Genomic DNA, 15,986 nt, shown 5'->3' with positions numbered 1-15,986 from the left:
GAGCAAATCCGCCAATAAGTGCAGGACCCACCAAGGCAGAGGAGGAACTTTGTCACATAGTGCTAAAAAGAAATTTAATCTTAAGACCAATAATGGAGGAAAGGCAAAGGATTCATCATTATCTGGACTGCAAAAAAGCACAATACAATATGATATTGTTGATGTGAAGTATGGAATAATAATGCAGATTCAGCAACGTAAAACAACAGATGTAAGGAATGATGATATTCAAGGTAACAAAGACAAAACAATACTGTAACAAATAAAAGCTATGCCACCATTATCGAGTACAGATATACTTTACCAGAAGTAAGGAATTCAGATATTCCAAAGCCACGAGGAACTATAATAACCATCTAATCTGACCTCCTGTATAGGCCATTGAAATTCCCCAAGATAATTCCTAAAGCATATTTTTTAGAAAAATTTAAATGTAAAAACTGCTGATGATAGAGAATCCACCACAACCCTTGTTACTTTGTTCTAAGGTGTTAATCACTTTCATAGTTTAAAACGTACACCTTATTTCCAGTCTGAATTTGACTAGGTTCAACCTCCAGCCATTGGACTGTGTTATACCCTTCTCTGCTAGATTGAAGAAACCCTCCTTTAATTCTTTATTAATAGAGTTCTGTATCGGCCGCTCCACCATCTTGCCCAGGACTGGTGTCAGGGTGACAGGCCTATAATTACCCAGGTCATCCCGTTTTACCCTTTTAACATATTTGTATAACATTAGCTTTCTTCCCGTTTTCTGGGACTTCCCCCAAGCTTCATGGACTTATTGCAAATCAACATTAACGGTCCAGCAAGCTTCTCAGCCATCTCTTTTAAAATTCTTGAATGCAAGTTATCTGGATCTGCTGATTTAAAAATGCCTACCTTTAGTAGCTGCTGTTCAACACCCTCCTGAGATACTACTGATAGGGAAAGGATAGTGGTACTATTCAAAGGCAGGCAGGAAAATAGAAAGATAGAACAGTTATCTCTGACATTAAAATATTTGACACTGAGGTCTAGGAAAGTATAACAGGAAAGTTAAAAAACATGTTTAGCATGTTCTAGTGACTGACTGGTTGACTTCAAAAAATGAATGTATCCTAAAAATACTCATTGGACTGATCTAGTGAGTCCACAAGCATCATCAACACCTATTAAAATCCACAGCATGGATTAGACCCATGGAGAACAGCATCTTCCAGAATGTATAAACTAAGGGTTTGTCTACACTGCAATTAAAAACCCACGGCTGGCCTCAGGCTCGCATGGCTCAGACGAAAGGGCTCTTCAAATTGCGGGGCTCCAGCCTGAGCCCAACCATCTGCACCACAATTAAATAGCCCCTTAGCCCGAGCAACATGAACCCAAGTCAACGGGCACGGGCCAGCCATAGGTTTTTGGCTGCAGTGTAGATATTTCCTAAGGGTAAATTCTTTTTTGGTGTTGTTCAGTACAATAGGAAGGAAAAAAAAAGCAAAGTGCCTACTACTGTACCTTGATATAACTAGCACTCTCTCGAACATTGTGAAGGACACCCTAATTAATGTATCTGCAAGTACTCCTTAGACCCAAGGAAGCATATAATTAGTTGGCTTAGGGTCATGACCAGGCCCCAGTGCACCTTCATGCAGTCTGTGTTCAACAGCAGATACTGGATGCGAAGAAAGAGTGTGCATGGTTCTCATTTTTTGAGCAACAAAAGAACCATTGTACGCTGTAGTTTTTACCAAGTCCTCCTGAGACACCCCATTCTGTACAGCATGGTGACTCCTAGACACTTGGCTTTGCTAATACTGCTCCTCTCCATTTAAACACATCAGTGATGACCTAGGGTAGAATTTTGCCCATAGTCTTTGACTGAATATTACTATAAGCATTACCTCCATATGCTATTAATTCATTTGCTGCTCAATGGCCCATAATTTTAAATGATTTTTTCCTACAGTGTGCAACTTATGCAACTATGTACATTATTGCATTTTTATTACACCCTAAATCTACAAAATGAGGAAAAAGCAGAATAAAGCAAGATAAAAAAGGAATACAAAAAACAATATGAACAATTCTGCAGTCTTCTAGCATAGAATTGGAACCTGATGAAAATATCCTGTAAGCATGCAGACAAATTACACACTATATACTGAAATACATACATCAAACTACATATAATCAAATTTATGTTGTACAGTGAAGCACTCAAAACTTGAAAATGCCAGAATTAAGGTTACTGGTCTAACCTTAAATTGGCTCCTCTGTGCATATCACCTTTGAACATCTAGCCCCTTCAAGGTGTCTCAAGCTAGGCATCCAAAAACAGACACACCAAAAATCAGTAGTCACTTTTGAATATTTAGGCCATCATAATTAGCCAAATAATCTCCTTTTTGTATTTTTCCTCTCTCCTAAAAAAGCCCCCTCCAAACACCTATGATATAGTTCATTTCAGCATTAAAGTGCTTTCTTTAAGTTATGAGACTGATCCCTAGCAAACTCCCCCTCCCACACATACACACACACACACACACACACACTGGCTTGGGTCAAAAGTCTGCATTGAGAACTCCACATTTACATAAATGTCTGGCTTCACCGGGGAGTAAAAGGATCCAGCTAAGTGAAAGCAGTATGTTTGGAAATTCTCAGGAAAGGTTAAATTACAAAAAGGTCATTATCTAGGAGAGGAACCTTAGCCCTAGCTGCCTCTAAAAAGGCTCAAGGGGAATTTAGCAAGAACTGCAGACACTAAAACTATGCTCTAAGAGGAGCTGACGCTCTTTGATTGGAACTCATTTTATTCATTCCTCCTAGGAAGGTGTAAAAGACGGGGCAATAGTCTATTTTATGTGAGCCAACTGTACATTAAAACAAGTCAACTGAATGTAACATAATAGTGGCAAGATGAAGGCTGCAGCTAAGCACAAACAACATATACACTCCAAACATTACATCCATTACAACATACTAGCATCCAACAGTATCCATATCTTTTCCCATTAATTGAACAAATTCTACCATTTTTGTGGGTAGTTCTGTTTTGTTGTTGCCTACAGGGCTACATGAGACCCACAACCCCTCTACTATATCTAGAAAATAAAGGGGTAGGATTCTCAGACAGCATGTAAGTAACACTCAAACTAGATTGCCCCTCCACGAGCAACCACAAGGGAAACAGTGATGTTCCAAGAGCTGCCTCCTTTCATATATGTCTATAAACCATGCAATGCAACCAAGCAGAAAAAGGTATTACTTTTCCTGCTAGTATGTAATTAGTTTTGCATTAATTTCCAGTTGCTTTCTCTGGCATTTAGCATTGGAACCACAGTGAATGCAGGTTAAAACAGTGTTACCATGAAATTAGCCAGTCCTGAACTGTACCTGGATAGCCTGGTTGTGCCCCTTCCTCCTACCCCTTATATAAGCATGTGCACAACCATCATGATACCAGTGCCAATATCGTGGTGTTGCTCTTGGTTTTGCCCCGAAAACAACTTGTCACAACACTTTCTCTTCCTTCTCCTCCAAAATGTTGAATTTCTGCTAAAAAAGAACATGTTCCTCTCGCAATTAGAGGTTTCATGATCCATCATGACTATGAATATATAATTGAAAGGAACGAATTCCCCCTTTCCAATGATATAATCCCTTTATCATCTACAAAGGCTAGAAACAAACTAGCTTCTTTAAAGTCACTATTTTATAGGTAGAAAGCTCTTTTAGATGATTATGAGAGGTTTGTTATAATTTTCCTCTGCTTTCAAATCCTGTGTGGTTCAATTTGTGGTGCGAAAGCATTTTACAAGCGAAGGGATATAAAAACAGTACCAATTGTATTTTTAATAACTCTCTATAGCAACGGTGGGCAACTGAAGGGATATAAAAACAGTACCAATTGTATTTTTAATAACTCTCTATAGCAGTGGTGGGCAACCTACAGCCCACCGCTTCCCGCAGCTCCCATTGGCCGTGAACAGCAAACCACGGCACACTGGGAGCTACGGGGGGCCGTGCCTGTAGATAGTCAATGTCAGCAAAATGTCTCGCGGGCCGCAAACAGATTACCCTGATGGGCCACATGCAGCCTGCAGGTTGTCCTCCACTGCTCTATAGCATACACTTTTAAGTAAATTTCTAAACACCCTTTCTGTAAAATAAGCATCATACACATAATTCATGATGGCATGGTATGGGATATGAAGATTATATGAGCATTTGCTCAGGATCACCTGCAGAATTCTCTTGTGACTCTGATATTTATGAATAATACAAGCATCCCGAACTTAAGCCAAATAAAACCTTCATAACTCCCACCATTGTCTTCCTTCTCTTCTAAATATATTAATATCAATAAGGTTATATGTATGTGTGTGTGTCCACACATGTGTACATATTATAGTCCTATCAACATCCATTTACAGATATGGATATACTGAATATAATTACATACATTTACACAAACTCCTGTTCATCGACATTCCTTTTGGAAATTACTGTCAAGCTGTAGGAATCGTCTGATGTCACTATAAATACACAAAGGACTGCACAAACAGTTATGCAGTCCTGTTGATTTCAAGGCTTAGGATAAATGGCAATGCCTTTTCAAGGCAGAAACCTGGATTACTCCAACAATGCAGGTAATCAATCAGAATCGGCACCAGCACAGGTGCAGGCTTCAGCTGAAGCATTAGGTGTGGGACCTGGCACTAGCTTAGGCTATGGGCTCAACGCCAGCATAGGCAGAACTGCCAGATCCGGCTTAGTTGCTGTTTTCAGAGCTAGTACAAACACTGGTCTGCCATTACTGCCTACAGAGAAACTAATCTGCCTAGGAGGTTGAAACTTGAAACAGAGGATGATGAGACTGCCATAAAGGGACTTGCGTTCTACAGATGATCTTCCCTTCTGTGTTTGTCCATTTAAAAAATAAAAATAGTATAGGGTCTTTGTTACCACAAAACAACACTCATGCTCTTTCACGTAAGCAATCTATTTTTTTCTATTGATTACTGTATTTCTCCCCTTTCCCCACCCACTATGGTATGATATCAGTCTAATTTTGGCTCTGAGCCTGAAAACACTTATGCATTTGCTTCACTGTACTCACATGAGTCATTGTACTGACATAGGACATGAGTAAAGTTATATTAATAGATTCAGTGATTATAAAGCCAGAAGAGACCAACATGAACATCTAGTCTGATCTCCTGTATAATACAGACTATAGGATTTCCCTGAATTAAATTCCTGTTTGAACTACAACGTATCTTTTAGCAAAAATATCCAAACTTGATTTTAAAATTTCCAGTGACGGAGAGTCCACAGAAACCCCTGGTAAGGTATTCCAATGGCTGAGCATACGCATAAGTGTTCCAAAGTCAAGCACACGCATACGTGTTTCTAGGTAGAGGCCTTTAGTTTGTAAGCAGGTACCTTATCTTATGTGTCTAAGGCTCCACACATGAGTAGCATTATATGAAACATCAGTAACTGCCAGACTCTTAGTGTTTGTCTTGTTAAGAAACCTAAATTCTCCATCACAGAAGCAGGCATGGAAGCTTGTTACTACCAAAATCTAAAAATGACAGTTCTCCCATTCAATAGCAATCAGAATAGAACAGAGCAGAGAACTCATAAAACATAAGGAAAGATTAAGATAATCTCTTTGTTCCATGCTTTCTAACTTGATCATATTGCTTCTTAAAACAAACATATTGAGGGGGACCACATGCAGCTTCTTTCAGTTTTTCAAGCACTGTGTAGGGACACGAGAAATTATTCTGAAAGATCAGGTTTTTTGTTTTGTTTAATAAAAGAATCTTTTATATTTATAAAGGATGGAAAAAGAACTATTCCTTTTATTGGAGAAATAGAGAAATTTTGGGACGGAATAAAGTAGAGGGATATTGTGCACTGGCAGGCCAGATGCCAGCTCTTACCCAGGTTGCAGGCACTAGCTAAGAAATGACAACCTCATGGCTGGAGACCAGACAGGTCACCTGTGTATTAGTTTTGCTCAAAACAGGCATTAGTCTTATAAGAATGTATTTAGTGTTCAGATTCTATGAAATGCCTGTAAATTGCTGCATGCATTAATCTCACTTCTAACATCTGTATTCCAGGCTGTAAGAAAATAGGTAAGTTTTGCTTTATAACTTTGAAAATGTTTACTCTAAATTTATTAACTCAGGCCTGGGAATCATCCCTCCCTCTCACCTCGGCCCATCCAGAAGGACTATCAAAAACACATGGGCCATCAAAGATTATCGCAATGTAAAGCATTGGTTAATGGCCTTATTGCACCTGGGAAATGCTACATACTGTGGGCTTGGAAGCTGAATGAAGGAAATAAAACAAAGCCAAAGGAAAATTTTCTATTTTTTTGGCTATTGAACTCTGAAGGGCCAGAGACTTTGAACTGAAGCCAGAGATCCCCAGGGGCTGCCTCCTGGGTCCACCCTGAAAGACGCTTTGCATTGACAGATCACTACAATTCTGTCACTCTTTGGATTTAGAGTGTAACTCATGTGTGTGTATATGTTTACTTGCTTTAACCTGTAAATAATTCTCATTTCTTTTTCCTAGTTAATAAACCTTGAGATAATTTATTAGTGGATTGGCTACATATGTTGTCTTTGGTGTAAGATCTAGGGTACCAACTAATCTGGGTGTAAGTGATTGGTCTCTTGAGACAGGAAGAAATCTGAATGTGGTATAATTTTTGGTATAAGTGACCATTTGTCACTAAATCCAGTTTGTCTGGGGGGCAAGATAGACTGGAGAGCCTAAGCGGACTGTCTGCGACTCCTGTTATAGAGATCCAGGAGTTCACATTTGTTACTGGCTTGGTAAAAACTAATTATAGAACACACCACCAGTTTAGGGTGTCTGCCCTATTTTTGACAGTCTGCCCCAAGATATGCACTTATGGTTGTGAGCCACTCCAGATAGCATGACAGAAGAGATGCTTAATATGCTCACTAAGCTCTTCAGATAAATCAGTGTACATCGACAAGAACTTCCACTTCGTTTGCAGGAAAGGTTTTGAAAGCATACATAGAGCCAGAGTTAGTTATGCTTTTAGGATGTGGAGAGAGAACCTAGATGTGCTGAGGGAAAGGACAAAGGCCAAATGGGCAATAAGACACAACACTCCCTGGACGTAGATTGGATTTTCCTTTTTTCCCTTCCCCAGCATATGCCATTGGAAGTCTGAATCCAAGACGAAGAAGTCTTACGGATTAGGTGATGTTTTTAAAGCACGGTGTACAAATAAATGCAAAGCTCTTTTTTCAGCATTCTCAAAGTAGTATTGAAAATGAGAAGCATGATCAAATGGAGATTAGCAGAAAATATGATGCTTTAAGAAGCTGGACAGAAATGGTTTATTTTAGATATAGTTAAATCAAATCTAACATGCAGGATTGTACTTCTTTAGTACATAAGGCATGGCAACATTTCCCAAACACATTTTCTAGCATTTACAAATATTTTAAAGTTATCCTCAAATTGACTCGCTAGAAAGATTTGCTAGCTTTTTACAGAGTCATAAGAGTATTAGAAATTGTTTGCATTGCTACAGCACCTTTCCGCTGAGGGATTTCAAAGAACGTCACAAACAATTAAGTGAGCTTCATCTCATGACTTTGGTTCGGTATGTAATTTACAGAGATGGATTGGCTGGTTTACAAGACAGCATGCCACCTAACAAGCAAAAAACACAGAAGACTATCACTTTCTATCACAGGCGGACAAACAACCACCCACCTTTCTTCTTTCTACTGCCTGTTACAGGAAGAAAACCACACTTGTCTTTCTTCCAGTTCTGGGATATACCCACCTTAAGGGATAGCAGATAGTGCTGTGAGTTGTGCTACTGGGCGCATGTGAAGGTCCTGCTCAACTGATGCAGGCACTACTGGGACTGAGGGAACAAAACATTCATTTTACAATAATTTGTCTAAGATCAGCACAAGCTATGACTTAGTCTTAAAATCTGAGTATTACCTATTTTATTCAATTATTTCAATCATATTTTTGTAGACAAAACAAAGATGTTGACATCTGTACTTTGGCTGTGATTCTCAGCCTGAGAGGTTATCAGAATCCTCTGCTGCTGTGGCAATAAGCCGGTCCAATTTACAAATTCAACGAGAGCTACAACATCCTAATGGAGGTAAGCAGACTTATCATCCTTTATTTTCCCTCAAAGCCTAACATTTTCTCCACTTAATTTTACTGGGCAACTTTTCCTGCATTTGAACATGAAAACAAGAACTGCTTATGAAAATAGCAGCCAATAAAATTAGGAGAAAAATGAAGGTGGTGGGGATGTTATAAGGAGGATGTGATTTAAAATTTCATATTAGGATACTCACCAGGATTAGAGAAAACTGTTGTCCATTAAAATGGCTTGGTTCTCATTTTTCCAGTGGTATGCGGCATTGGTTTCTATCTCTTGTTATTCACGAGACACTATAACTTAGCAAGGTAACTGCCCTATCTCCAGACATTTTAGCATGCTTTCAGCATGCCAAAGCACTCTAGGATGGTTTACTCTTGCATTATACCCTTTTTACTGATGATTAAACTAGGGAACAGAGAGATTCAGCAATTTGCCCAAGGTCACAAGAGTGTCAGGTACACAGACAGTACCAGTCCCTCTTCAACTTTCAAGAGTCTTTTTTTTTCTGGCTAAGTGAATTTGGGTGCTTGCTAAAGATACCCCCCTTGACAGTCCTGGAGACTGAAATCCTCTGTTTCCACAGAACTTGCACAGCACAGACAACAATGCTACAAGATTCCCCACACTGCTCCATATGCCTCAGCTCTAGTCTGGAGTGCCTACTGCTAGAAGTGAAAGCATACTTCAGTTTACATTCAATCCTTGGCCTCTTTATAAACATTATAAACAAGGGTGCCAATTGGTGTCATTGTCATGTTATCTTTTATAATATGGACACATGTCCACTAGGAACTTTACAAAGACCATCAGTGTATTTCACATACCAATGACCAGTTATCAGACAGTAACAATTTTAGCTCACTACCAGCTGGGTCAGATTCAAACAAGTGATCTTCTGTAGAAGCATCTGATTTCATATGGGCAAACTATAAGGCAAAATACAATAGGTGAAATCTTGGTCCCACCGAAGTCAATGACAAAACTCCCATTCAATGGGTTTAAGATTTCACTCATTATATGCATGTGACATGATGTTTGTTGTGGGGAGGGGTATGTGTGAATCGATAGCAAACACAGCAAACGATGAACAAGAGAAAAGCTTTTTCACATTTTTGCTGTACAAAGCCAAGCTCTTATAGGAGAGGTAAAATATTGATGAAGCTAGATTTCTATGTGATGTACAACACAATTACTGACCTTGCTTTTTTCTGATGAAGTAAATGAGGTCTCCATGGACTATCAAAATGAATGTGCTATTAATAACAATATTATTTTAGTTGTTTATAATAGCCAAGGAAAAAAAGCTTATTTGATCCGTTGATACCCAACTTTTTATAAAACTTTAATAAAAATATTAAGAAAATTATCTTTTTAGCCTTTTCTGTATCATTGGTAATGAAAGAAAAGAGGGTGGGGAAAAAGCTTTTCAATTATTATGCAAAAATACATCTTGAAATTGCACAGTAATGTATTAAATGAGAACAATGAATAAAATCTTAATCTCCCTCAGGCACAACAGCTCATTGTGCTGCCAGAAACAATCTAAAACAAATTTCCACCCAGTCTTTGTAGTTAAATATGAAGAAATTTATCTGAAGAAAACGCACCACAGAATGGCAAAGAAAGCACAGACTTCTTTTATTGTAGAAAGACACTATCCAAAATTGTGGAAATGATTATAAAATAGTCAATTCAAAGAATGTAAAATTAATGCCTGTGAAACACAACTAAGAGAAGGGACTTTTTAAAAATAGAAATAGAGATGTTATTTCAGGGATGAGATATGCATAACAAATCTGATACTGTGATTTATATTAGAGCCACATATCACAGTTCCTTTTAGTATTTGGAAATACTATGCAGTCTATTAATGGATTCTCCAAAATGATTATATAAATGACTACTTTTATATATTTTTCATAAATTTCAAATATTTTTCTCATGCTTTTAATAACCTCTTGAAACTAAAATCAATTTCTCTACTGAAGTACATTTTTCCCATTGTGTAAACACAGTGATTTGTTGTGGTAAGGTAGCTCTCAAGGGCTGAATTACCAACTGATTAAAAAAAAAATCATGGGTTTTGTACACATAATGGAGGAGAAAAGGTACCGTACTAGAAGAGTTATCAATGGTTATCCATCTTGACAGTGTCATTTAAACATTACGTGGTTAAACTATGCTAAGTTAGTAACATGTTACACTCTTCAAAGATTGACTGCCTCTCCATAGTAACAACTTCTTGAAAACCTAGCTTATAATATACCATGACATAAAATAAATTAATCTAAAGCCAAAAGATTCTAATGCCTTTTCCCACAACACCATCATTAGAAAATAAACTATTTTCCTTTTTAACTCTAGAAGATGTTAGAGTATACCAAAATCCAGACCATGCTTCTATAACCCTACCTCTTTAAGAATGTGACAGCTTTGTCTACAATGAATTTGAAATATGATTTGCTATAAAACTGCTTGAAACTGTGAGGCTTTAACAAAATCTGAAACATCTACATAAGAAGGGGAAAAGAGCTTCTGAATAGATAAAAGTAAAATCTTGATCCTTATATAAAATGTAATGCATTTTAATACGATTTTTTGCCTGATTTATGTAAAGCTTTGTGTTTTTCATTTTCCCTAACCTGTCACACTGTAGTGATGTATGGTGCATTTTAGCATCAAGTTTGCCATGAGCAATAAAGTCAGTGCCCCCAAAGAAATATTAATATATTTCCACTACTCTCCCTCACCAGAGTTTTCTATTATTCAGCTTCTCTGGTTTCACTTCACATAGCTGGTTGACATCATTTTCACGAAGTCTCTCATACAAATGTTTTAAGATTTTACATTTAAGAAATCCCAAACAAGAAACGGATGGGATGAAGCAGGGAGTACCTGCCACAGTTGGAAAGCTAGGAATAAGGTCATTTGGGAAGAAAATAGGGAAACATTTTATGTCTTTGGAGAGACAGAAAGCAAAAATGGAGACAGTGTTGCTTATTGATACAAATATACAAACTGTCTCTCCTAAATAAAGACTATTGGTTCTCTATGTATACTTGAAGTGTTCAAAAGTCACCAGATGCAAAAAAGAAAAAACCCCAAAAAACCCAAACACTGTTGCATTCAGTAATGATCCCTGTATATGAAGTAGCTTGACTGATTTTCAGACTGTAAAAATAAACAGAAAAGGAAAGTAAACTACAATCAGCTGCAATATCAGAATCCCCTCTCCTCTCCCGCAAGGAATACCAAGAAGGTTTCAAGAACAGCAGGAAGATCAACAGGCATTTTTCCTCAACAAAAGCAGTCTTCAAGATAGATCTTAAAAGAAAAAATACCTTCATACCTGACACAAAAGCCATCAAGGAAATCTATTATCCATATAGCTTACCTGCATTTTAACATTATTTAGTAAGTGTGCCTAAGTTCCATGTTGTAAAATAAAGTTGGTAAGAAAAAGTCCTACTTTGATGTATTACTGGCAGCCCTTTACAAAATTCTCTACATGTCATTAATTGCAGAAATATGTCAATATGTTCTTTTTTATCATTCAGAAATATTTCAAATTTCAACCAAATTTCAAAAATACTTTAAGGGTATAGAAGTCTGTAAATGAAATGTTACCATTTACAAACATACAGAAGGAAGAAAGATTTACTATATGTGTATAATAATCAAGAGAAAATGGATGGTAAAATGTGCTCACAAAAAGGAAGAAAACAATGTTGTCTTTGAATCTCATTAGCAATGCTATAGTCATGGGTAAGAGTGCAATACTCAAGAATCTGTCAGCACACATGTACCGCTGCCATTACTAGGGCTCTTACTCCTGCATTGCACACTTTCCATGCAATCATAAGTTAAAAACAAACTGAATCCCTTTGAACTACTGCTAATATTTCTTAAGCTCTCTATCGAGTTTGGCTGGACATCTCTCTCCTTATATGACAGAGTGTCTCCTCTGCAGTAAACTCATTTTACTCGCTGACTGGAATAGGATTAGGGACTGATGCTTCACCTCCCAGACTTAGAATCGTTACTAGCTTGGGTTGTCTACCATATGTGAAATGAGGATCTGGTAGATACAAATCATCTACTGGGAATCAACAGGTCTCTACGATATCTACTTTTCACCAAAAATAGCAATAAGAAAGTCAACCTCACAACAACTCAATGCTGTTTATAGGGTTTGCTAATACAAAAGTATTAGTTGTGTTCCACTGCATGGGTGGCTGCACTTCAGTGGTTGCACATGTGCTTGGCTGAACAGGGTCTGCTAAGCGCCTTGAGGTTTCAGGATGAAAAAGGCTATACAAATACTACTTCCATTCATTCATTTGGCACAAGTGAGCATCTGTGTTGGGTCACTCTGATGGCAAGTTCCAAAAACCAGTTAAAGTAAGTACAGGTTTTACAGCAAATAGAAGGACAGAGCCAATAACTTGGATGAAGTCCAAATTGTGAAAAGCAACATAAAAAGGAAGTAGTCCATATGTCTTCACAGTCTATTAAAAGGAACATAAGATTTAGAAAGAGGTACTTACCTTATCCTCTAAGTGTAATTTTAAAAAGCGGAGGTAAGCCACAGGTGCAAATGCATCAGCTGAATGTACGACTACTTGGGATGAGTCCCTGAAATACAGAATCATAAACACTGTATTTTAATGCATGGTTTTATGGTTAGGCTATGCCCACTGTCCCTCCACTACTATTCAATATGGTTTACCAACTACTGATCAAGGGTTTTGTTGCTTTTAAAAAAACAGATTAAGAGAAACTCTTTTAGTCATAAGTTTTCGTATAATATAGAAAAAATTCAGCAGACTCCCATAATTTGCATTTTACTTCATTGTCATAAATTTAATTCAGAAAACATAAAACATTAAACCATGGGGGTTTAGGTCCAGCATCCTTTTCAACCGCAAAATGTGTGGAAAATAAATGCAATTTACACCCGTTTTAAGTCTATTTCAAACTTTCAAAGCAGTGTAACCAGGCCTTAGTGTGAATGAAAATCAGGCCTACTGTACGTACGTATAAATGACATGATGACCAAAGGTCTGATGACACAACAGCAAGCCAATCCTTTGTTAGTCAAGAGAACTTCTAAGTTTTTATTTTATCAGCATTTTAAATTTTGGGATAACCTCATTTCCCACTGAATAATGCTCCGGAAATCACTTCCTACAGAATTAGCACTATAATATTTGTCCCACTGAGAAGTCTGATTGTGCCATTTAACTATTTTACACCTCATGTTGAAGGATTACTAGACACAACTTGCTAATGCCAAATGCATTAATGGTAATGGTGTAAACTTCAGATACACTGACTGAAACTAGTTAATATTTGCAAAAAGAAAGGGAGTACTTGGGGCACCTTAGAGACTAACAAATTTATTTGAGCATAAACTTTCGTTTAGTTTTCATTTTTACAGTCATAATCTGTCAACCTCCAATTCATAAGAGGCAATATCTATTGCACCCACCTGCACTGTTTCAAAACTAGAACATTTAGCAATGGAATTAAGACAGGTAAGGGAAAACAGAGTATTAGAAGATGATACAAAAAAATCTCAGAAGGTGTAAGAGAAAGTCATATGCATAAAAATTATCACTTTTTTTTTTGTACTCTGTAAAGCTACTGGCCCACAGATAGTTCACTTGGAATTACACTGAAGTAACTAGTCTTTACATTTTCACTAAGGAAGTTTAAGTACAGATACTCTACTTTGTAAACTAAGACTTTTCAGGATGTAATCTATTTACAGAGTAAGTGGAAGATATCCAGGGGTCAAATGATAAAATTAAGTTAGTTAAAGGAAGGACATTGGTATCAGCTAGAGAAACCTGTGCTTCTAGTCAGAACACAACCAATGAGTGTTCTTATTGCAAATAATCCCTAGAACATTTTGGATCAGATCCTCAGATCCTCTTAATGAGCATAGCTATATAAATTTCCAAAAGGTGATGATCTGGCTTATTGTTATCAGGATGACATTCAATGTAGGTTAGCAATGGCAATATCAGGAGCAGATAGATTTAAGCTGAAAATCCACCAGTGAATTTTACAACTGCTTTGTTCCCAAGGGTTCACAATTTTGGTACACCTGATTAATGTTTTCCAAAGAGACATCTAAGAATGGCAATGGACAAAAAGTGACTGAAAAAATGATATCTTTTTATAGAAGATATCTACTTTGCTCTGTATTCAGACTCTCATTTTCTACTTCACTAGCTAAAACAAGTTTTTACTACCAATACTTCAAAAAATTATTCCTGGCTCTGAAGAATCGATACAATGAAAGAGATATGGGTGATGTATTTGTTCACACATCAATAGAATTATTAACTCTAAGTTCCACTGGTATTGCTAAACTGTAAAAGAACCCACCTTGCCGTCCAGATCCCAGGTTCAATTTGTAGGGCTGGAAGTTAGAAAACCTCTCATTTACTTGGCAACTGAACAAATTTTATATTGAGTCTCTGAGAAGGAATAAACATGGAACCCCAAGATTCCATTTTTACATAATGATTTTTCAGAAGAGAAGGCTACTTTAAATAAGGGGTTTTCCTACATGAATAATTAGTTCATGTCATGCTTGGGTGTGACTCTATCCCATGCTAGCCTGGCACGGTCTAACTGTCCATGTGCTGTTGATGCCCATGAACAGTTCGTGAGAGTGCTTTGATCTAGTCCTCTTCGAAATTAAACTAGCTCAAAGCAATCTAATTGTTCCTTTAGACAAGCCCTAAGACACAGTACTACATAAGACCTCATAGGTGCAGGGATTCAGATCTAATATACCCATTTAAATAATGCCAACCAAACTGGAAACATTTGAAAGCATTTGGTCAGACCTGAATGATTTCCTTAAAGAGTTCAGTTACATTTTCCTTTACAAACATGCTTTGGAATTGATCATTAAAAACTCCTAAGATGATGACATAATACCAAGAGACAGCTTTAGTGAATGAATGCTAATGCATTTTTTAATCAGGATCACTAACGAAATTCCTGATAATGAAATCTGTGGCTTGATTGTATATAGTTATTAAATGAAGACAATAAAATATTCCTGTATGAAAACAAATAATTATCTTTAGTCATTCATTTTGAATTCTGTTCACATGCAAAGCAGGAAGTGGAAACGGATGAAACTCATGCGTGCCATGAATAAAAACATACAATAAAAGATGGACTGTAGGAATGCAACAAGATTTACTGATGATATTCTTGATAAATGTTTCTTGTTTATTGATTAATTTCCAGAAAATATTTGGGGAAGTCTATTTCTCTTCAGGGATATATACATTTCCTACTTAGCAATGACTATAAGGGTTTTTGTTTGTTTGTTTGTTTGTTTTTACTGTGTTAGGCATTAAATAAGGTCATCAACCTGAAAAAGCTAAGAAACACTGCACTAGAAGAAGGGATCTCAGACCCACATCAAGAAGAATAAGGTAGGTACAGTGGGTTTGAACAAAGAGAGTAGAGAAATGGTAGTTCATGGCAGTTGTTGAAGTCTGGTTAATTCTGTGAGGATAAATTTGAGGATGGTCTGTGGTTGGATAGATGGGTTCGACTAGACTAGGACAGGAGTGAAGGGAATTCAGGGATATATATACGTAAGGCTGTGAGTCTGTCATGGAGGCAACGGATTCCGTGACTTTCCAGGACCTTTGTGACTTCTGTAGCAGCCGGTGCGACTGACACCAGGGTCCCCAAAGCACCAGCAGTGGTCTTGGGTCATCCCCCCCCCCCCAACACCAGCAGCAGTCCTGGGCCATGCACGGTTGTCCCC

General features: G+C 37.4%; 1 protein-coding gene across 7 annotated transcripts in view; it reads right to left on the bottom strand.

The window, feature by feature from the left end:
- The window catches only part of DPH6 (diphthamine biosynthesis 6), a 368,925-nt gene that overhangs the window by 203,262 nt on the left and 149,677 nt on the right, over nt 1-15,986 (bottom strand). For all 7 annotated transcript variants that reach the window (XM_073348883.2, XM_073348884.2, XM_078853339.1 and 4 more), the window contains one exon: nt 12,727-12,814. In XM_073348883.2, the coding sequence (XP_073204984.1) occupies nt 12,727-12,814 (88 nt within the window). The remainder of the gene's footprint in view (nt 1-12,726; nt 12,815-15,986) is intronic.

The sequence above is a fragment of the Lepidochelys kempii genome, chromosome 6 (assembly GCF_965140285.1).
Source record: "Lepidochelys kempii isolate rLepKem1 chromosome 6, rLepKem1.hap1, whole genome shotgun sequence".
Taxonomy (NCBI): Eukaryota; Metazoa; Chordata; order Testudines; family Cheloniidae; genus Lepidochelys; species Lepidochelys kempii.
Note: the sequence above shows the minus strand (reverse complement) of the source record. Positions and strands in the feature narration are given on the sequence as shown.